Source organism: Lineus longissimus, chromosome 18, assembly GCF_910592395.1.
Source record: "Lineus longissimus chromosome 18, tnLinLong1.2, whole genome shotgun sequence".
Lineage (NCBI taxonomy): Eukaryota > Metazoa > Nemertea > Pilidiophora > Heteronemertea > Lineidae > Lineus > Lineus longissimus.
In genome coordinates this window covers 215,108-236,473 of record NC_088325.1, presented here as the reverse complement: position 1 = coordinate 236,473, position 21,366 = coordinate 215,108, and the positions used below count along the sequence as shown (strand labels likewise).

The window sequence follows — 21,366 nt, the reverse complement described above, 5'->3', positions numbered from 1 at the left end:
TTCATCTACGCGACACTCGTAGCGCGAGGAATCATTTCAGGGAACTCTTCAAACCGTCATCGATAAGTACCTTTACACACTTCGTCGTTCGCAGCTCTTCGTAAAGATTGCGAAACCAGCCAAACATTTTCTTCCAACGCCGGTTTCACTGTGGTCCAAGAGTTCTGTCTCGTCGGTACGAGGCGAACACTGCTGACATCTACCATAGTGTGAACAAAGTTATTTTTGGTCTTCATGCGTCTGAGTTTTTGGTTTCCAACATTTCCTTCAGTGGCGCCCTGGATTGACTACGCCAACACCGTCACCTTCAACCAAGCAATCGAGGGCGGGGAAGCAAAGCTTACCTGCGCCGCACACGGTGAACCTAAACCTTTCATCTCATGGTCGAGGGCTAATGGAAAGGCCATGCCGTCTGGTCAACTGACATTCTTTGTAAGTAACAGGAACTCACAAGTCCCCTTCGCTAACTTAGGCCTAGCCATTGCTGATCGAGTGATGTTGCAAGGTTTACCTCCACCCACGGTGGACCTATGGTCGACGGCTCACGGAAAAGCTATGTCTTCTGGTCAACTCACGGTCTTCGTAAGTAATCAGAACGCCCCTGCCCCTTCGCTAATCTCCTGTGGAACGTGAAGAAACTTCACGCTCTACTGGCACACCAGTTTGGTCCGTGTCCGACTCTCAGTGTCTCCCTGTGGAGACCTTTATAACTAGTGACAGTTGTTATCAAGGGTTTTGAAATAGACCAAGGTCAGTGTATAATGGCCATATTTTTATATCTTTATTTGTTTCAATCGCCTTCTAGGGCAACGAACTGAACATCAAGAATGTTGACACAACATACAACGGCATCTACCGATGCAAGGCTGACAATAGCGTGAGGCCTCCTGCCTCTACTGACATCACTTTACAGGTCCGAACCCAACCGGTGGCCAGACCCTTCAGGCCAGCCTACGGACAAGCCCCAGACAGGAACTTCCAAGTTGAGATGGCCTGTATAATATCTGGTAATGTCTTTAGCCGTGAAGCTCTAGAGCGCTCAGCTTATGACAACCCAAATCTGACAACTACTGGCCACCTTTTTAAGATTCGAGCAGTGCTCCAGCTGGTATTGTCGCCTCAGCACGTGTCTCGGCTGTCGTTCCTCTCAAACAGTCGAGAGACCGGTTTTTTTCCATGATTGAGCTAAGTAACGTAAATAGTCATTACACTGCATGTGTATTGACACCCCCTACCCCTACCCCCAGTACGTATACATGTTGCTCTAATCCGGGCCTCTAATATTCCAGGTGACCCTGAGCCAGAGTTATTCTGGTACCGTAAAGAGGGCGACACTCTCACAGCCATCACTGATGACCACAAACACGAGATACATAAAATAGGAGGCCACCCTGGATACAATATGTAAGTCAAGGGCTGTAGAATGTCTATACCATTCTCCAAACCGGACATGATATCCGAGCATATTCTCTCTGCCGGTATTGGCCTCCTTTGCACTTTGTTCAAGTCTGCACAATCTCGAGATTTAAGCCTTCTCCGCAGATCCAAGCCAATAATTCCGCCATTCTGTTGAATCAAATCTAAATCACACGCCATTCCTTTGAACGAGTAGTCCTCTATCATCTACCCTCAGCCTGATTCTGCATCTACCTCATTGTAGTAAGCTACCGGCTCTGGGTTACCCGTGTATCCATCCGGCAGGTCCTCTGAGACATCTGTATGTTTCCTGGTGGTTGGCCTGGCTGTGACTAGTTCCTGAAATGACACAAGGTTGCAAAGCCACTACGAATACCAAAACAAAAGTAGGTCAATTTCATCCCAAGAAGTACGCGCTGCTCACCGCCTCTTTACATTGACGAAGATACAGAAGAAAATGTATTGTGATGTTGGACTACATTCCATAGAAGGATGAGACTGAGACCGTCGGGCGATGACAGAATAAGTTTAACTGTATAACGACAGCAACACCAGCTGTCTGATGTCCCCCATTTTCGAGTTCGGGTTGATAGGCACGATCTTTGTTAACGACACTACTATTCAAGGGTAAAGAGTGCGTCGATTTGAATCGAGCACTGGCTGACTTCAATATCGCTTTGAAGTTAAAGAGCGAAGGAGGCGTACTAATAGACTTGGTTCATGAGCTGAAGGCATACACCAGGGGAATACTATACTCACGTCCTGTGTTCGTGCCGGTCTCCCCTCGGGCCAATTGGAAGATTCCTGACTGCTAGCTGCATCCCCCGTGCGGTCTGCCCTCACCAGTCGAGGGAGGTAGATCTTCCTTCCTGCCCTTTTAGATTTCCTCTTCCTTTCCGCTTCTCGGCGCTGGTTCTTTCTATCTTCACAAACCAAGATGGCACCAATGGTCATTATGATTAATCCTACCAGAAGTAGTCCAATACCGACGATCCCAAGTACACTGTTAGGAAAGAGAAGGAAATTCTAAGTAGGTGTCATTGATGTCTAATCAGGATAGGATGATGACTGACAACAAGAATCGATGTGCTGATCTGGACGGCTGCGCCGGGTGGACGGGCCTGGCCGGAAAGGCTGGTAGCAGTGAAGAAAATAATGAGCCGAGCAGAGACCTGAGCGTCAACTAGGACATCTGCCTCATCATTTCTATCAACAATATTGGGCGATTTGTATTAGAGCAGGAGGAAACCAGACACTCCTGGCGGCGTCCAATGCAGAACTTTGATGGAAGTCTAAATTTCTCCATCCTCATGACATGTCCAGCAAGTTCCATCATTCGTTTCACTTGGGTGACAGTGTTGCATGTTGGTCCCTCTGGCAGCCTCCTCGTTTGTGATGTTCCGTTGTCAGCGAATGCTCAGGATGCGACCCAGACAGTTGTCTATATACTTACTCCCATAGGTGGCTCTCCGCAATGCTGATGATTAGAATGCTAATTTTCTAGAGCAAATCTTACCTGATATTTAGAGAATCACCGACACGTGCGATGCCAAAACCGGTCATCACAGCACCGCCGAATATGAAGAAGAAACAGATCGTGAAGAGAAATACGGCGCATACACAGTGGAACCCGCAGCCCCAGACGACAACCAGTCGCGTGGCCGTCTGTGGTTTACCTCCTTCTGACATGACACCTCCTGTTTGCTATCTGCAAGAAAACAGCGAACATAAGAGGTCGTGATTTGAGATGGACGAGGCTTTGTGTCCATATCTCCATGTATATGCCTTATAAACTGACTAACTAGTACATTGAACGTCCTTTTCTTCCCTAAACCACTAGGACACCGTGCAGAACGAACACTTGTCGGGTAAGATTCCCACGGGTACTACACCAAATACTATATATAGGGACGTAATTGAAGGTTAGAAAGTTAATCGAAAGTGTTATCTTGTTTGGTATAAGGGACTCGGCATCAAAACGGGAACACCCAATCCATTCCACATTTCCACCTACCATTGGTTTAAAGCCTTGTCATCGACGACTTCCATCAGTTTAATAGCAATTGGTGAAGCTATCTTGCAGTTCGTCCTCTCAGAATAATTGGAAAAAGACACTGGCTGTTCCTCGACGCAGTCAAATCATCGATTGGCTTGAAGACATGCTTCGTTAGAGGGCCTATTTTAAGGTGTACAGATAGTCTGTGTACGCATGTACATATAGCTATTGAAGTAATAACTACGTAGGCATCTTTGACATTGCATGAAGCGTGTAATTGCCTTAAATGAGCATAACATCGTTACCATACCATTTCGCAACTTTCCACTTCCATGTGTGACGTTTCACTCTAAGCCGCACAAAGCGGATCGGACACGGATGATTTCAGTGTATGAGTGGGTACTGTGGTCGCCCATAGAAGTCGCTAGGGTCGTTGTCGCTGTCACCAAAGGGGGTCGGTGTTATAGTCACAGCAGGACACTCTTTCCGTGCGAGGCATATAGATGGTTACACACAGTTTCATATGTGATGTACACCAGTTTATGCACACGCTACAAAAATAGTGCACATAGCATCCCAAAAAACCAGTCCGACAGTAACGTAGACAGTTGGCGCTTTTTCCGAGCAAACAGCTCCCAATGCCACATTGGGCCTTCAAAAATAAAGCGCTGGTCGGTGCAGTTGCAAGTATATCCAAATTTATCACTGGTAGCCAACGATTTACTTAGCATCATTTTTTTAGGAAGGACAGTGGTCAGTGGTCAACGCTTCAGATCCTGCAGCTCCAATCGGGAGACTTTGGTGACTACATGTGTGTGGGGAGGAACCAGTTTGGTAACGGCAGCGCCGTCATCACACTGTACTGTAAGTAGCCGCTAGGTGGCACTGGAGGTGGTGGTTTGGATTCTAGGCTCAAGACTCGCGAGGTTCCTTGTTCGAACAGTTACATCGGTATACGATAATCGAGAAAATTCGATTCAACATTGCACGTCACTTGCAGAATTGAAATCATTTTCTTTTCACTTTAAGTCGGAGTATAACCTCTTCAAATGGTCCTAACCTCCCTATTATGTCTAATCATCATTGAGAATGTCAGCCGGCCATTTCAACTAAATCATGATTTCACCTGGGTCATTCCAGTTCAAAAACTCCCATGTTGCTTCGCTATCATTGAGAATGTCAGCCGGCCATTTCAACTAAATGTGCGATTACGATTCGAAAACCCTCGGAGCATCTAGTCTTGTTGTTTCTATGACAACGCTACTAACAACAATGATGGCGGCTGCATTTATCACAGGGAAAAACTCAAGATGAGACAGATGTTTCAATGGGGAAGCGGGGAAGCGAGGTTCGAATCGAGTTAACGCTCTGTTTATTTGAGGTGCAGGAAACTTCAACTACCAATTGCCCAGATGGTTAATATATGGGAAGTCTGTGTTTGTGCATATGTATTCTTTTTGATGTGATGGATTCTACAACGGTGGTGTGAAATACAACAATTTTGTGATAAAGGCACTTATAATCCCACTACAGTGGAACCACGGTCGGCGACCACCCTGGTATTGCGAGCACCCCGCTATGACGACCAAGAATCGCCGGTCCCGAATGGTTTCCTCTCTAATTACCATTACAAGGCCCCCAGTTACATGACCACCCCGGTACCCGGACCACGATCACTGGATTGGGCGGTCCCAATGACCAAATTCAAGTTGAGCTGGAGAGATGTGCCGCAAAAATACAAAATGAACGAAACGGGTTTCAGAATAGTACGTACATTTAATGCCTATTAAATTTATAAAAACACACAAAGCTATACCTGTACATTATTCATCATACACTCTTGTGTTATGAATGTGCTTTTACGTGATGGCACATATGGAATCTTTCAAACAGAAAAAGAAAACTTTACCTCATTTTGGTCTTTACGACAAATCAGACATTAAAAGTTCAATGACATCGGGTCAGGTCAAGTCTTGGGGTTCGGAAAGTGTTAGGTGTTGGTGTTGGTATAGGAGGCCTACCCCAACTCCCAACACGAAGCTCGGGTTGGACACCGGGTCAGGTCAATGAGTCTTGGGGTTCGGAAAGTGTTAGGTGTTGGTGTTGGTATAGGAGGCCTACCCCAACTCCCAACCCGGAGCTCGGGTTGGACACTGGGTCAGGTCAAGTCTTAGGGTTCGGAAAGTGTTAGGTGTTGGTGTTGGTGTAGGAGGCCTACCCCAACTCCCAACACGTAGCTCGGGTTGGACACTGGGTCAGGTCAAGTCTTGGGGTTCGGAAAGTGTTAGGTGTTGGTGTTGGTGTAGGAGGCCTACCCCAACTCCCAACACGGAGCTCGGGTTGGACACCGGGGTAACACTTCGGCAACACCAGGGTGACACCTGACCAATCCTCACATTTTGGCCCATTGTCTAATCAAAATTGAGCTAGGCTACATTTTGGATGGAATTTGAAACGAAATATTCTGTCGAGTTTTCGTCCGTTAAATATCTCAAAAGAATAACAATAAGAATAATAATAGCCTATGATATGGTGCTACTGGAATGTTGAAGTTTAACAACACAAGATGGAGGGACGACGCGACGTGATTGGTCGACATACTAATTAGGTATGAAAACAGAAAATGCATACAACGTTTTTCTGGTTATTTTAACATCTTCTGAACGGAGTTGCACTTTTCAGGACGGTATTACTTAAAGTTTGATGGACACTGGACATGTAACTTCGGTACTTAATGAATACAAATATACATATGGTCTCAATGAAAATACTACATGTAAGTTCTAGAGTAAACTGCTTTACCTAGCCTTGTAAATATAATCAATAAAGCTATTTACATTTTCTTCGAAATATATTTGACATACCCATCATACTCTGTTCTCCACTATTACCTCAAGCAGGAAGCTGGTACTACGATCAGGTATTGACCAATCAGAAGACATGTCTCATCCTTCTTCGGCTGAGACAGCAAGGGTCATGCAGCTTACAGCGCGTCTAATTGGCCAATACCTGAGCAGAAGAAAGTGGTGAATTTGGGAGTATCTATGTCGTCACCTAGTCTTTAAAGCAAGTCTACTGATTTATATTACTGGTGTAACGTTCTCGATGTTCCCCATACCAAGTGTTTACATACAATACAATAAACAGCTGGAGTGAGCAACGGGGCAATACAGAGAAACACGAAATTTTTTTTTTCTGACTTTCCCAAATCACTGGGCAAACACTCAGAGATGAAAAACACCCAAAACATCACAGCGCCTGTGTAGTTGTACTGTTTTTACAAAAGGCAAAGCATTGAATTCAATATGAAAATCACGACGTCGTGGAAATATATCAAAAATTATGTTCTCGTGATCACAAATCCTTGCCACGCATTCGAGATGAGTCTGAAGACAAAATCATATGTTCTTGCCGTCTGTGTTTTATTATCTGTTGTTTTTCGCTGTCAAAAACGCCGTTACCATGCTTACGAGGAGCAACACCAGGGAGACAGAAATGCTGGCGGCCCCGAGTCCACCTGACTGGTATTGACAGAGGGGGCCCTGGCAGGTTGGCGTTGCTGAAAAAAAATGATGATAACGATCAGATTGAAGGAATCCTCAACCTGTCCCGACGTCGTGGGCCATGTCCAAAGTTCGGCCAAATCCCAAATCGTGCTAAAGGGCAATTTTTCATAACAAAATATGCATTAAATTTCGTATTTTCTGGGTTGACATTGACCAAGTGTCGGGAAAATGAAATTGTGCCTTAGAGATCATTTGAAAAAAAACTAAGACTTGAAACTGAACATCTCACTGCATTCAAATAATCAGCGTTTTGGTCATCTCGATGTGAGATACATGTATATGTAGTCAATTGAAAATCTGCAAACTCTGTTTCCATACGGCACCATTCCTTCATTCTTAACAGGGTTCCGGGCCATCAGGCCAACTCAACTCATTCTTGTTATGTCAGTGTATTTGACCAGGGAGTTGAAACTGATCCTTGTTACAACCCTAGGTTGGACGCATGCCCACTCTGACAATGGGCACTTCTTTCATCAGCATCAGTGTATTGGTTCCTGCTCTGATTTTGGATTCATCAAAACTTACCGTATAGAGTCATGACCGCTGATCCGTTCCCAAACTCGTTCTTGCCCATGCACATATAAGTCCCGTAATCATCAGACTGAACTTGCAGAATGCGCAATGTCAGCCATTGGTCCGTCTCGCGCCTGAATTAAGAAACATAAATGACCGATCTCCCAATGAGAGGACAGCTAGCATTTGCTCCGAAGCAAAAGTATGCTTCGTAAACGGTGCTATTATCACTGAGCAACCGTTGCTAATGGCGAGACTTGGAGTTTGAGAAATGACGTCGAAAAGAGCACTTAGAGTTCTGCGAACTCGCTGTGCCGTAAACGTGGAGTACACACTGAGAGTGAGCCCTTTTCGGTTTATATAAAATAGAGACAGCTAGCTAGGCCTAGATGAGTAGGCTTTTCAAACTCATTCAATCACTGACTCACAAGCGCCTGTGATCCGATCGATACCTTCGCGGAATATGTCTTCCACTTTGCTCTGGGAACAACAGGAGCATCTCATTGTAATAGACATGTTGCTTGCCCAATATGAGTAACCGAAATACACTCTCCAAGCAGATCGAAGACTCTCCAAGCAGATCGAAGACTTTTCTCTCTGCCAACACAGTCGTCCATTACACCTTATGGTCACCGGCGCGTGAAGATACCAAAGTCAAGCAATCACTTAACAATCGACCAGGCAGGCCGCACAAATCAACAGAAAAGACTGACAAGTATGATATCATTCAGGTTGTCTATATGAGTTTATTCGCGGCCGACTGATCGCCATGACTTTGGTATCTTCACATTCTTGTGATCTCCCCCCATGGGGCTGCGCAGGCGTCTCACTAACCTGTTGTGTCCTGGATACATGGGAATCTTGTTAACCTCGTGTTTAGGGCCGTCAGTCAGAGCCCTCATCGACATGCTCTTCTTATCTTTGATGTGGAACCAAAACAAGTCTGGCGTCGGCTCACCTGTTGCCGATCATAAAAGTGATTTGATTACGTTTTAAAGCGCCGCGTCAATTATGATCACTGCTTTGCAAGACAAAATAATCGCTCGTCTGTGGCTGAAATCGTTTGGTTTGATATTCGTTTGAAGGAATATCGATATGTACTTTCTGAGTGTGTTTCTCCTATTGGAGAATCATGGTCTCTCTATATAGTTGTCTATTGTATAGAGACTCTGAAATATGATGAACAAGCACAGATATTACACCGGTAGGAGTCAAAGGTATGTCACGTGACCATCTCAATCTCTCACAACATCAAGTGACGTCAGACCTCTGTGACGTTGATTGATACTCTACCTGATATGATACACGCGAGCTCAACCTCCAAGTTCAAGTCACGTGCTTGGCCGTACGCAGGCCGGAAAGGAGTCGCAACCGGTTTGGTCCGGACGAGAAGCGTGACGTCAATGGTTGCGGGGGGTCGGACATTGTTGTCAGCTTTACACCTATACACGCCGCCATCAACTGTAGTGACATTCTTGAGAATGAGTTCGGTGCCCTTTATTGAATGAATAAGACGAATAGATTATCATTCTATGAAGTTGGATGTTAGGATATATATATTTCCATTCTTCATGATTGTAAAATATGTTACATCTATCTTCAATCATTAAAATATAGCATAATGTCACTCTGAGGGTACGAAATCGCTGATTCTGATCTACCTTCAGTGTGTAGCCAATTCATTCTTCCGCTGGTTAATGTTGGCAGTAAGGCCTTTTCTGTGTTTGCCTCCAAGTTCTGGAATGACTTGGACATTGAAACTAAGAGCTCAGACAGCGAGGCAGTCGAAGACGAGTTATCATGTTATACAGTGGAACCCTGGTCGGCGACCACCCCGGTAACGGGACCACACCGCTATGACGACCAAGAATCGCCGGTCCCAAATGGTTTCCACTCTATTCACCATTAAAAGGCTCCCGGTAACACGACCATCCCGGTACCCAGACCACAGCCACTGGATTGGGAAGTCCCAATGACCAAATTCACCCCTCTTACCCGACCAAAAGGGCCTAATTGCCGTAGAAAGACGAATGCTGCCATTATTTCAGTTAAGATGTTGTATTGATTGTGGCAAATTTCTCATGCTGCAGATGGAAAAAAAATTTCAGTCAAAATATTTTTTTCACTTGTTTTTTTCCGCTCAAAATAAAGAAACATCATCAGTCCAAAAGAATGTTGGGCTTTGAAAATTTTTTCAGAATTTTTGAACTAATGAAAAAATTCAACTCTGAAGGATGAATAAATTTCTGAGTCCAAATATTTTTTTTCACTTATTTTTTTGCTGCTCAAAATGAAGAAACATCATCAGTCCCCAAACATTTTGGCTTTGAATTTTTTTTACAATTTTGGCGGGAAAACTTAATCATTCATTTTGTCCCCGGATTTTTTTTTCCTTGTATCTGGTGTCTATTCCAGAGCAAGTAAAAGACCCCATCCAAGTGGACTGTAGCTTGTGGTGGACTACCCCTCCTCAACTTGTGGTGTCTATGCCACGAAGCCGAAGTCGGAGTCACTAGGCCAATAAACCCAATTGACGCTAAACCGTAGTGGCACGCATTACCGCTCATCCCGCCTTGGAGGGGAAATACTCCCAGGAGAATGACCCCTCCAGAGGCAGAGCGAACGCGAAGAAGAAGAAGAAGAAGTCCCCGGATTTTCAACTTCACTTACGCGACCACCCCGGTAACGCGACCATTCAACCTCGGTTCCATGAGTGGTCGTGATACCGGGGTTCCACTGTATGTCCAATGTCATCAGTATCTCTGTTGGAACGAGAGCTATACAAGACTTATTCATTGTCATATTGTTATAGAATTTGTTATTTGGAGCAGTCGAAGCATTTTATCTCTTTTTGTTATAGCGTTACAGTCGTTTGTGTTGATAATCTCAGGCATGTGTTCTTCATTAGTCGACTTCTACACAAGTTCGTGGTCGTGGCGATAGCCTATAGCGTGCAACAAACATGGCTAAAGCGCGGCTGAAATCACTATCTGCGCCAACTTACATAAATGGTCTGCATGCCATTCGGCAGAGACCTGCCGTTGGCCCTAGACCATGATATAATCGGTGGTGGCTCACCACTGGCGTCGCAAGTGAGTTTGGCGTCCGTTCCTTCGCCAGTTTGCTGGAAAGGTGTTGTATCGCTGTCGCTAATGCTAGGTGGCACTGGAGAAGAAGAGGGATTGATATGGACTGGGGATGGATGCAAACCTGGGGTGGGGTGGGGTGGGGTGGTGTGGGACTTGTTTTTTGGCCCAGGGTTGAGGCCTGGTTTGGGGTACAAGGGTCGCCCTGAAGAATAAGGGGAATCGAAGTGCATTTCAAGAACGGCTGGCACTCCAAGCAAAAAAGAAAAGTTTCGAAAAAAAACAGGAAGATAGGGCAGTGTTTTGCTTCAAACTACATGTGAAGAACGTTGAACGTCGTCAGATTTTGGTAAATTGGTAATTTGTTTTTAGATACCTCAGATGTGAAGGTTGTTCGAATCCGCTATACGGGGCGCAGTCACTCGTGTAACCTTTCAGGACCTCATTGGCGAGAAACTGGCTTGTTTCACGTAACGACGTAGTTGGTGTTGTCGTCGCGTTGGCCGCTCAGGCGGTGAAAAGGTACATGCCTAACTGCGCCACCCACAAGGAATCATGTTCACTACCGCATTAGAGTGCCGTCTTCTCGTGAAATGAACTGATATATACGGATTGGGCCGGGTAGGCTAGGACACGGGGGCTTGACGTTACTTACAAATACAGTTTGCATGCCATTTGACATGGACTTCCCGTTAGCCCGCGACCATGATATTGTCGGTGGTGGAACACCGCTGGCGTCACATGTGAGGAGTGCGTCGGTACCCTCGTGCGCTAGTTTCATTGGTGTGGTGTCACTGTCGCTAATAGCAGGAGGGACTGAAGAAAGACTTACATAAGCGCCACACAAACTGGCCATTTTTGTCGCTTCGACCTACGATCATAATCGCTGCTTTGTGCGACAAAATATCACTCGTCTGCGGTAAAATCGGTAGTTGCTTGGGTTGGTAGTGTTAGCCGGCCACTACGATCACCGTCGCACGCAAGCAGTGACCACCGCAAACGACCGAGCCGTTTAAGATATCGCAGGTTGCAGCGACAAACATACGCTCGTTGCGGGGCGCTTTGAATACAATCTGTTTTGTCACATCTTTATGAAAAGTTTACCGGAAAATGCTTTTGATATTTTGCGTAGAGTATCCACCTTTCGCATGGAGAGGGCAAAATAATTAAACCTCTTTTAAAGGGACAACTTGGACAGGAGATATGTTGGTTTTTCATGAAAATGGCTTCCAGTAGGGCCGTGGACAAACATTCGGCACTTGCGCGAACTTTGCGCAGCACCGTGGTGCAGAATATAACCATGATGATCGTTGAAAAGTTTTTTTGAAATAAATAAATTATTTATTTTGGTCGGGGTGTTTCGTCTGGGCGGGTGGGACGATCAACAACCTTTTTATGGGGCCTTATAGCGAGGGGCCTTATACATGTAGAGAGATAGACTTACGCTGCACCACCAACACTCCAACCGCTTTAGGCGTATCCTTGGCAGAATTCCCGGGGAGATATATTTCACACGTATACTCCCCGCTATCATCCGAAGTTAGCCGTCGATTCACTAAAGTGTAAATCTGCGTCTGTGCCGTCAAGTACGTCACGATGATCTCAAATTTCTTCTGGCCCAAAGGCCCGAGCGGGTTCTTCCTCACAATCTGTTGGTTGCGTGATATTGGCTTGGCGGATGGCATCTTCTTGGACCAGAGGACTGAACCTTGTGCCGCAGCGAGGCCTGAGACGGTGCAGTTGAGCAGGCCAGTCGCGCCGGCTGTCTTTGTCTCCTGGTCTATCGCTTTGGAAATTTGTGCGTTTGATTGAGCATTGGCTGAAAGAGAAACTAGAATCAGTCACTTTTATTCCCCATTAAAAAAGTAACATACTAACATTTGTTCCTTAGGGCTGATATAGGAGATATGGACCGTAAGAGGCCGTTCCTTTAATCCCATTCTCCAAAGTAGACATGATATTCACTACAACCTAATCACTGCACCGGAGTTTGATTTAGTCCGTACTCAGTTTTCGGCCGTTTTAGTCCTCCGGCCTCGTTGTTGTGGACGTAAAACTGAACGAACTGGAAACTCTTTCGTTTCATCAACCGGTGTTTACTGCTCTGAGGCCTACCCCACTTAAAAATCGTTTAGTGACTCCAATAAGGTTAATGAAAAGTATCTTATCCCGGTGTAACAGTCTAAATGTCACCCTAGAAAAGTGTCCTTTTAAAAAAGTGTCCTTTCCTATTATATGGTGACGGATTAAGCTATGGTTCAAAGAGACCCAGGACCTTTAATGCTTTGGAGGTCAAAAGCGCATAATGGAATCCTTTGTCTCCGGGACACTCAATCGTAAGATATTCAAGCATGCTACAAGGCATTCTGATTGTGACTTTGTCCTCAAAAGACTGACTTTGTGACGACTGGAAATGACACATACACCACGACCTCATTTGTACACCACAGTCGTTGTTATACAGGCCCGAGACATTTTCGAGTCGGGTGTGGATGGAGCTGTCCTTTTGAAGTACTTGGCCAATAACTGTAAATTCGGTCAATGGCCTCGCATTTTGCGCTATATTTTGAAATCTCTGTCGGATATATTGAGATGTTGTTTACAATCCGCTTCTTGATGCATTCTTCTCGAAATTATGAAAACATGTTTTCATTGTCAACTAGGTCACGGGCAATGGTGTGCCGCACCCGTTAGTTCTAGTACATTCATGTACTTTTTATGTATTCGGGGTGTATAGCATAAAAACAAGTATTTTGGTACTTTCTGCTTAAAATCAGCAGTATCATACGATCCCCCAAAAATCCCTCCAAATGGCGTTTCTTCATGAGAATGAAATTTGGTGCGATAGTGTCTTTGGAAGTGGAAATCGGGAAACTACCCAAACCTCGAAATCTAGTCTCGGCCAGAGAAGTGGTTGATTTCAGGCCCAGACTAGCAGGCCAGTGCTCAGCTGACCAGAGGTTTTTTAGTCGATCAGTACCTCCCTTTTCCTACGCGATATTCGGGATATCAACTAAAGACAAGTGGTCAAGATAATCAACGATCATAAATAATTTTAATTATACAAATGAAATAGGTTAGACAATAAAGTATAATTTGCATTCTTTATAGAATTTTTTCATTGATTTTACGTCAGTCGTAAAAGTCAGTCGTAAAATTAAACGTTTACGATAAAAAAATGCACTGGCCATGCGCATGTGGGCGCATGCACCCTCTGTAGATAGCACAATCCAACTGAGACCGAAGTTTGACAATTTATTCTCGAGATGACATGGGACATCCCCCTCCAGGGCACTAGGGACATTTCAACCCTCCAATCAGTCACTGAAAATGGTCGTGTTCTTCATGCAGACCTTTGTCTTAATTTGCATACAGAAAAAAGGTAGTACATCGCAGGAAGCACATTTGCAAGTTTTCAATGCGAAAATTGCATGAGCATGCGCATGCCGTGTCTGTGTGATTTAAAAGTTCTTACACAAAATACCTCTCAGATAACCAAAGGCTTGTGGTCTTTAAACTCGATCCTGATATGGATTTAAATCTTCAAAGTGACCTTTGATAATTAGCATCGACGGTAATCAAAAGGTCGATATACATTTGAGTTTTGACCTGGTTGTCCCCTGTGCCCGGTTTTTTTTATCAATTGAGTGGTGTCAGGTCATAGACCAATTAAAAGTACATTCTAACGAAAATAAAGGGAGAATAAAGTACATCTTCTTCCTTTTCATTTCTTCGTCTACTTCTCAATATCACTGATAGATGGACAGACCTGTGACGAATGCTCTAGCTAATTGTCGTAATTCGTCCTTTTCACCCACAATACGGGTTCCAGGCGGCAGGAATGCCTCCGTCCCTTATTATATGCTCATCAAGATAGCGCAAGAGCTCAATGCGACATGAAACAACCAGATGCCAGGCGTATTATTGTAGCCAGTGTTCTTGAGATAAAATCTATCACGGGGACACTCTGATGAAGACAACATCGGCCAAAAATCCCTAGCATACTGGCACTGCTATACATGCTTCCCGAAATTGGTGGCTTGCATTGGAACTAACTTTTTCCCCCTTGTCCGTCATTAAAGGCATTCAAGTGTGTTAGTCAACCATGACTATCTCCATTGTCCCTCCACCATAAGGCCCAGTTTACCCTTATGACATCACTATTTCGGACACTCAGCGCCCCATTTCTGGAAAGGTGTATAAAACATGGTGTTTCTGCTTCTGCCTCTGTCAAGTACTCGGCAGGCCGTCTCTATTGACCTATTTGGCCAAGGTGGTGGTGTGAGCTGCGCGGCTTTCAATAGCTGGCTTTTGGCAGGCAAGCTTTGAAGGTCAGGACTGACGAACAGTCCAGGATGGATGACTTTAAAGGCGGGTCGCTTGGAAACTGATCTTTCATAAGTTCATTTACATACTCTCATCTTGAAATATATGACAATATGTACGATCCAGTCCTTAATAGTGCGAGAGGAGAACGATTGCCTGTACATGTACTGCTCTGTGTTGGTTTGGCTTTGTCTCAGCCTTTCTCTTAGAATCTTGCCACGGTATTGTATTGGATGTCATGATGTACAAGGGCATAGATGAATCAGCCCAGAACGTGCATATGACACTGCTGACCATATGACACTGCTGACCATATGACACTGCTGACCATATGAAACTGCATTAATACTTAGCTAGTCATTAGTACGGATTGCAAAACCTTCCTATTATTCAAGTGTTGGTATATGTGCATATTGATTGATCGAATACTTTAGAAGAATACAACAGCTGGTCAAAGGCGTGTTATTTAACAACATCAATATGTGTCCATGGTTACGTGTAGGGTGGGAGAAACATGTGTGGCGAAAAATAATTGCTATCGTAACAACCAGGGTATGAGCCCCTAGAATTACCTATATCAGGTAGATAGACAGGTCTCGTTTTGGGACCAGAACAAGACGAACAGACATATCCTGGACCAATTTTCTGCCTCAATTATAAAATAACCCTAACTGTAGATTCTAAATACCCTGCTGCATCTCAATTGTATCAAGTGGGTAGCCCTAAATGGCGCACTAATCCACCCCTCTATTTTCAATATATCAACGGCCGCCATTTTAAGTCGAAGCAGTTTGATAATATTGCAGGTAAACTAGGTCAAGCATACACCGTTCTAAGATAAGCTTACCTTGTGAAACATAGAGGGTTAAAACCCCCAAGAATACACAAATATACAAATTCATCATTTTGGGGTGATTTTAGTCCAAATTACATTATTCCTTCGTGACGGAAATCGAGGTTTTGTAGCCTGTTGTTTACTAGATTTACCGGACTCAAGATGAGCTTGTTTAGAATAATGGGTGTCGCCGGAGCGAGTGACAACAATTCGATGGAACCAATGACTCACGTGATTTAAATAAACTGACATGAACATAAACCTCGAGACGCAGATAAAAATTTAAAAATACAGCTTGCAGTGCTTCGATTTTCATTATCTAATCGCGAAGTATGATGACATTTGACATATCAATATTCGGGAGTTGAGCCTAACTGTCGGATTTGCGGTGGGGGTGAAAAGGAATAGCTTCAGGTGATCGAGCGCTTTCTATTCAATGGTAATGCGCCTTCATTTCAATATCAATGAATATCACTGCGTTGTGCGCATTTTCAAAACATTCCTCAGTGAATTCATGATCATTGGCCGTGACCGAAATTATAATAAGTTCTGTTTTGGCGGATGTTCCAGTCATAGTGAGTGTGCTGTGCCAGACCACTGTCACGGCAATGCACGAGTTCTCGTCGGCTTGAGATTGCAAAATTCCATTCGGCAGCCTTCGTGTATCCTATAATGTATGTCCGGAAGTGGTCGGGATCGATCATGCTGTCTGCAGGCATGGTGATGCCAATTCTTGGGTATTCATCAGGGCCTCCTCCCCCTTCAAAATGAGTAAATATGTATCGAGTGAAATTGGCCTGATACGTCAGGATGGTAGTGAGTCAGAGTGATTTGCTAAATTCAAGAATACAGTTTTGCTGTCTCGCAAAGTTCTTGGGAACCCACAAACATTCAGCTGTTTTAAAATAGGCACAATCTAATGGAAAGTATATCCCACTCGGTTTGGTCATATTTCGTGCAGAGTATCATTTAGAAACACAACTACTGCGTCTATTTATGGAGCATGTACAAATAAAAACGGTACATGTATGATTTGAGAATACGTCACGAGTGGGGCGTGGGTAGAGGTTTTGACCAATCATCATCCAGGTCAGGCGCTGGGTCAAGCACAGATTCGCCATCAGAAGGCCGGGCTAAGATCACTCATATTGGCGAATTTCTATGTTGACGTTGATTCCATCAAAAGTGTTCATTTCTCCTCAGAATATCCGCCATATTGTTACTAACGTTGCCATGGTGATTGCATACAGTTTCGTAGCAACCACAGATCCAGCAGAATTTCTGTCAGACGTTTCAAAACCGCATGCTGGCCCCTGACACGTTGGGGTATCTGAAAAATGAAGTGGACAATTTTGAGCATTCTCCACGCAGATTAGAAGTACCTTGGTATAATCTCTCTGCCAATACAGAATATCATTATATCATAAGTTCCCGGATGCGTCACAGGCGATGACGATATCAGTATCAATAGATCATAGCAATCAATCAACCACCTTTAAACATTCTGAAAAAACTCACATCAACCATGGCCGTAAAAGAGTAATACATGTACATGTCCATGTACAAGGATTTGAAGTTTTTAGGTTGTGTCCATCAGTTATTCTGGTCTGATCGATCGCCATGATTCCGGTATCTTCAAGCACCTGTTATCTACTCCAAGAATCGGGGAGTCGCGGATCCAAAAGGCCGCCCATGTTTGTATGAAAATCGACACACAACGCGGTGAATACGTTTTCTCTACGATATTTTCTTGTTAAGCACTCGCTAGGTGGCCAGGTTTTGTGGGTGTGGTTGCAGAATCACGGGCCGAGAGTGCAAGAGGGTGGCGGTGCGACTTTTCAGAATGGAACCACTTCTTTGAAACTTTCATTGCATACTTACGGAAGAGTGTCACTATGTCACTGCCCCTCCCGTAAATGTTCTCGCCCGCGCATGTGTAGTTGCCGTAATCATCCTGCTGAAGCTGCATAATCCTCAAGGTCATCCAGAGGTCACCCTCTTTCCTGAATTATCGCAAGAAAAAACATATCAATTATTGTTTACTTGTTGACACTGATGTCACTATGGTTACTATAGGTGATCTTAAAGGGGAACTATAGGCAGGAGTAAGGTGGTCGAATCGGTGGTGTTTGTGTAACGGAATTGCACAGTTAGGGGACGGACGTATCTGAATCAGTAAACATGCACTCCCTGTGCAATCGTGAATCCTATATAGCTGGCTTCACACAATTGATTTCTTTGCTATGTGTAATCGCTATGTAATCTCTATGTTATCTCTATGTAAACCCAGCCTTACCTATTATGTCCAGGATAAACTGCAATCTTGTTGACTTCATGTTTAAAATCATCGTTTATTCGCTTCAAGGTCTCGCCGTTATTTTTGAACCACATTATGTCAGGGGTTGGATCACCTAAACACAGAAGAACAAGATACATGTTGGTGTAAATGGGCGGGAGAGGTCACGCCAAAAGTAGGACTTAAAGGTCGATGGGGGTTGCCAAACTGATTCGGCTAAAACTAGTCATGTTTTGTTCTGACATTCCTCTCCAGATGTCAGCACTGCTTCGGTTCTTGTAATCTACCAAAGCATGTCTTTTCGCCCCTGAAAAAATGGTACAACGAAGATTCCGCCTTGAAAGGCGTTTTCCGCTGGAGCAGAGCGTAGTAATAATGGGCACGTTTAACCAGGTCATCCTTTAAAAGACAGTTGCAGTGACTTCAAATGCCACAATGGCGCCCAGGGCCAGGTTGTTCAAACCAAATTGGTCAGTAACGTTGGCGTTATCTTAGCTCAGCGTTATCTCCTTCAGTTAAGCCTTCAGATTCAACGTCAAGTTAGGTTAACGCCAGCGTTAGTGATAACATTTATTTCGAACAACCGGGTCCAGGGCCTGATTTTACAATAGAACTATTTTCACCAATCATCGCAAGAATTCTGACGTCGCTAGTTTTTGTTGGAGAAAAAGATGGTCGCTCCAAAGTTGCTGACTGTTAAAAACCAATTAGCGACTGCGGGCCACCTAGAACAGAGGTTGTATATGTCCCTACCTGATATAATGCAAGCCAACTCAACCTCATAATTCCTATCCGCGGCTTGTCCATATGACTTCCTGAATGCCTTTGCCACAGGTTTTGTGTTGACTTGGAGGGTGATATCTATGGTGGCCGGGGGCCGCACGTTGTTATCCGCCTTGCATCGGTAGACCCCACCTTTCGTTGTGTCCACCATAGGGATAATCAATTCCGTGCCCTGGAGAAAAAATAACCATTACGATATTGTGCCCCTCTCCTCACAGTTGAAAGAATTCAGGTCTGGCCTAAAAGGGAAGAATATTTTTTCCAAGGGGGGTCGTTTCAGACTGCTACAATAGTAATACACTGGCCCTACCTCTACGCCTTCCCTAACACTTCTAATCCTCCGCTTAATCCCTAAAATTACTTAGTACATCTTTATTGTTACAGTTTCGTAAGAATAACCACTTTGTTTCAGAAGAGACCAATCGTAACTAGCCCATTCCAATAGGCTCCGGGGTGGGCTTGTTAATCTAGTTTGTAACTTACAAAGACGGTTTGAAAACCGCCCGGTAGGAGGCCCCCGTTGGCCTTGGACCATGACAGTACTGGCTTGGGGACTCCTGATGCGTCACACGTCAGCCTGGCGGTGTCACCCTCGACCACGCGCACGAACGTGCTCGTGTCGGAGTCACTCAGTCTCGGTGGTACTGGAAGAGAAATAAAACTATTAAGGACTTTGAACACGCTGGAAAAATGCTGTTGATGAAAGCAGACAGACAGTGTCGACCATTTTGGTCAACCTAGCTGTATTCGACTCCGAGTTCTCGAACTAAGAACGATACTATGTTCTTCGACGAATCCAGAGAGGTTCTTCTGTATCTATACTTTGACATTCACCTCAAGAGCATTGACCTCAAGAGCATTGACCTCAAGAGCATTGACCTCAAGAGCATTGACCTCAAGAGCATTGACCTCAACAGCATTGACCTCAAGAGCATTGACCTCAAGAGCATTGACCTCAAGAGCATTGACCTCAAGAGCATTGACCTCAACAGCATTGACCTCAAGAGCATTGACCTCAAGAGCATTGACCTCAAGAGCATTGACCTCAAGATTTATGTACAATAAATCCCTTAAAATACATTCAACATTCAACAAGAGACCTGAGTGACCATTCCCTTGAATGGTATTCGTAATGTATTCGTAATGTATGCCTGGGTTTGGACAATTTTACAATGGAATTTATTTCCACTTTATAAAATGTTTAAGTGTGCCAAAAGTGGCTTTAACATGGTTAAACAAGTGTGAACTAACCACCAATGGGTCAAAGAGTGAATAGATAGATCTTCTAGGTGAAAAGTTAGGACGGTTTTCCTCTGAGAAATGGGCCTGCTTGAACTCAAAATTTTAATTTAAGACTCCGGAATTTAAACTACAGTAAGTTTGAAAGGAACAAATACCAACAGCCGTCAAAACACGCTACCCAAAATAGTCCGTGTTCAACAACCATGTGAGTGACTCTTTTAGCAAGAAAGTTTAATATATATGACGATAAAGACGAGCTGTGAACATTTGGAATTTGAAAAAATGAGCTCAGGGTATAACACTTTACTTAGTGAAAGTTCGTTTGATCTTAGAGAGAGGAAAAAATTATATTTTGTTTGGAGGCATCGAATCGATTAGAGCTATGTTGGGGTGGGAGTAATGTTGCGTAAATTGATGCGAATTTTCTACCTCTGCCAAAGAGTTCTTGAAGACCAAGACGGTCGCAATTTGCTGCAGAACACAAACAGCTACTGTAGCGCCCCTGTGGCAGACGGAGGTCAGGATGAGAGTAGTCGTAGTCGTCGTTAAAATGTATACTTACTCTGGACCACTAACTGTCCAGTAGCTCTGGGGAAATTATTAACATTGGCCAAGCCGAGCATGTAGACTTTACATTCATACAGCCCACTGTCACTGGCCTGGACTCTCCTGATATGGAGAGTGAATACTTCCAGAGTTGCCGAGAGGTAGGTCACCGTGACCTTGAACTTTTCCGAGCCGAGAGCGTCCAATGGATTCTTTCTTGTGATGACGTTATTTCTTGAGATGAGGGTTGCCTGTCCGCTGTCTCCTACCTTTGACCACAACACCTATATGCAGCAAGATTTGAGGAGAATTGTTTCAGATGATTTTACAGCTTATTTTATAGATTTTGCATGAAAGGATGCAGGTTTGATCATGAAATCTAGACGCTCTGATCAAGATGTGATTTCAGGCCAATCCAGGCGACTGACAACGACTGATAAATCGCTAGTTCATTGTGATTAGGCCAAGGTTGGTTGGGGTTTCTTTATACCCCAGGGTCAAACACATCAAAAGCTTAATGCAAACCTCAACTGTGACCAGTATCTAAAGAAGCGCGTTTTGTGTCGAGAAGAAAATGCCTTAAAAACCGAATGGTGGTGTCGTTTCAGATGAGTACTCACGGCACCGTTGGAAATCTGTCTCTCTGTGACCGAGCAGTTGAGCTCCCCCTCCTGGCCTGCCGAGACGGTCGCAGTGTCAATGTCCTTGGTGATCTGCGCTGCGGAGGCTGCCAAGGAGAGAGAGAGAGAATTAGGGAAACG

The 21,366-nt window shown here is 44.4% G+C and overlaps 3 protein-coding genes across 4 annotated transcripts; all 3 read right to left on the bottom strand.

The window, feature by feature from the left end:
* Positions 1-1,629: 1,629 nt before the first annotated feature.
* Positions 1,630-3,052, bottom strand: LOC135502550 (uncharacterized). The gene is made up of 3 exons (XM_064795500.1): positions 2,933-3,052; positions 2,176-2,419; positions 1,630-1,755 (listed from the first exon to the last, which is right to left on the bottom strand). The coding sequence occupies exons 1-3, from the start codon at positions 2,977-2,979 to the stop codon at positions 1,630-1,632; spliced, it is 417 nt and encodes a 138-aa protein (XP_064651570.1). The 5' UTR covers positions 2,980-3,052.
* A 2,116-nt stretch (positions 3,053-5,168) lies between these two features.
* LOC135502254 (lachesin-like) lies at positions 5,169-15,950 on the bottom strand. Of its 2 annotated transcripts, none has more exons than XM_064794918.1 (7): positions 15,751-15,950; positions 12,022-12,396; positions 11,233-11,393; positions 8,785-8,986; positions 8,326-8,449; positions 7,504-7,625; positions 5,169-6,971 (listed from the first exon to the last, which is right to left on the bottom strand). In XM_064794918.1, the coding sequence occupies exons 1-7, from the start codon at positions 15,806-15,808 to the stop codon at positions 6,838-6,840; spliced, it is 1,176 nt and encodes a 391-aa protein (XP_064650988.1). In that variant the 5' UTR covers positions 15,809-15,950; the 3' UTR covers positions 5,169-6,837. The 2 variants fall into 2 exon arrangements, with proteins under 2 accessions (XP_064650988.1, XP_064650986.1); XM_064794916.1 differs by lacking the exon at positions 11,233-11,393 and adding an exon at positions 10,496-10,656 and having other exon boundaries at positions 15,751-15,948.
* A 581-nt stretch (positions 15,951-16,531) lies between these two features.
* LOC135502022 (uncharacterized) lies at positions 16,532-18,137 on the bottom strand. The gene is made up of 3 exons (XM_064794461.1): positions 18,035-18,137; positions 17,620-17,741; positions 16,532-17,068 (listed from the first exon to the last, which is right to left on the bottom strand). The coding sequence occupies exons 1-3, from the start codon at positions 18,127-18,129 to the stop codon at positions 16,938-16,940; spliced, it is 348 nt and encodes a 115-aa protein (XP_064650531.1). The 5' UTR covers positions 18,130-18,137; the 3' UTR covers positions 16,532-16,937.
* Between the last annotated feature and the right edge of the window lie 3,229 nt (positions 18,138-21,366).

Coding starts and splice junctions, on each gene's coding strand:
- LOC135502550 (XM_064795500.1), bottom strand. CDS start 2,979: ATGACCGGTTTTGGCATCGCACGTGTCGGTGATTCTCTAAATATCAG. Junction 2,420..2,932: donor GGTGATTCTCTAAATATCAG/GTAAGATTTGCT, acceptor CTTTCCTAACAG/TGTACTTGGGATCGTCGGTA. Junction 1,756..2,175: donor GACCGGCACGAACACAGGAC/GTGAGTATAGTA, acceptor GTGTCATTTCAG/GAACTAGTCACAGCCAGGCC.
- LOC135502254 (XM_064794918.1), bottom strand. CDS start 15,808: ATGATGAATTTGTATATTTGTGTATTCTTGGGGGTTTTAACCCTCTAT. Junction 11,394..12,021: donor TGGAGTGTTGGTGGTGCAGC/GTAAGTCTATCT, acceptor GTCTTTCTTCAG/TCCCTCCTGCTATTAGCGAC. Junction 6,972..7,503: donor AGCGGTCATGACTCTATACG/GTAAGTTTTGAT, acceptor ATTTTTTTTCAG/CAACGCCAACCTGCCAGGGC.
- LOC135502022 (XM_064794461.1), bottom strand. CDS start 18,129: ATGTGGTTCAAAAATAACGGCGAGACCTTGAAGCGAATAAACGATGAT. Junction 17,742..18,034: donor GTTTATCCTGGACATAATAG/GTAAGGCTGGGT, acceptor GCGATAATTCAG/GAAAGAGGGTGACCTCTGGA. Junction 17,069..17,619: donor TGACATAGTGACACTCTTCC/GTAAGTATGCAA, acceptor TTCATTTTTCAG/ATACCCCAACGTGTCAGGGG.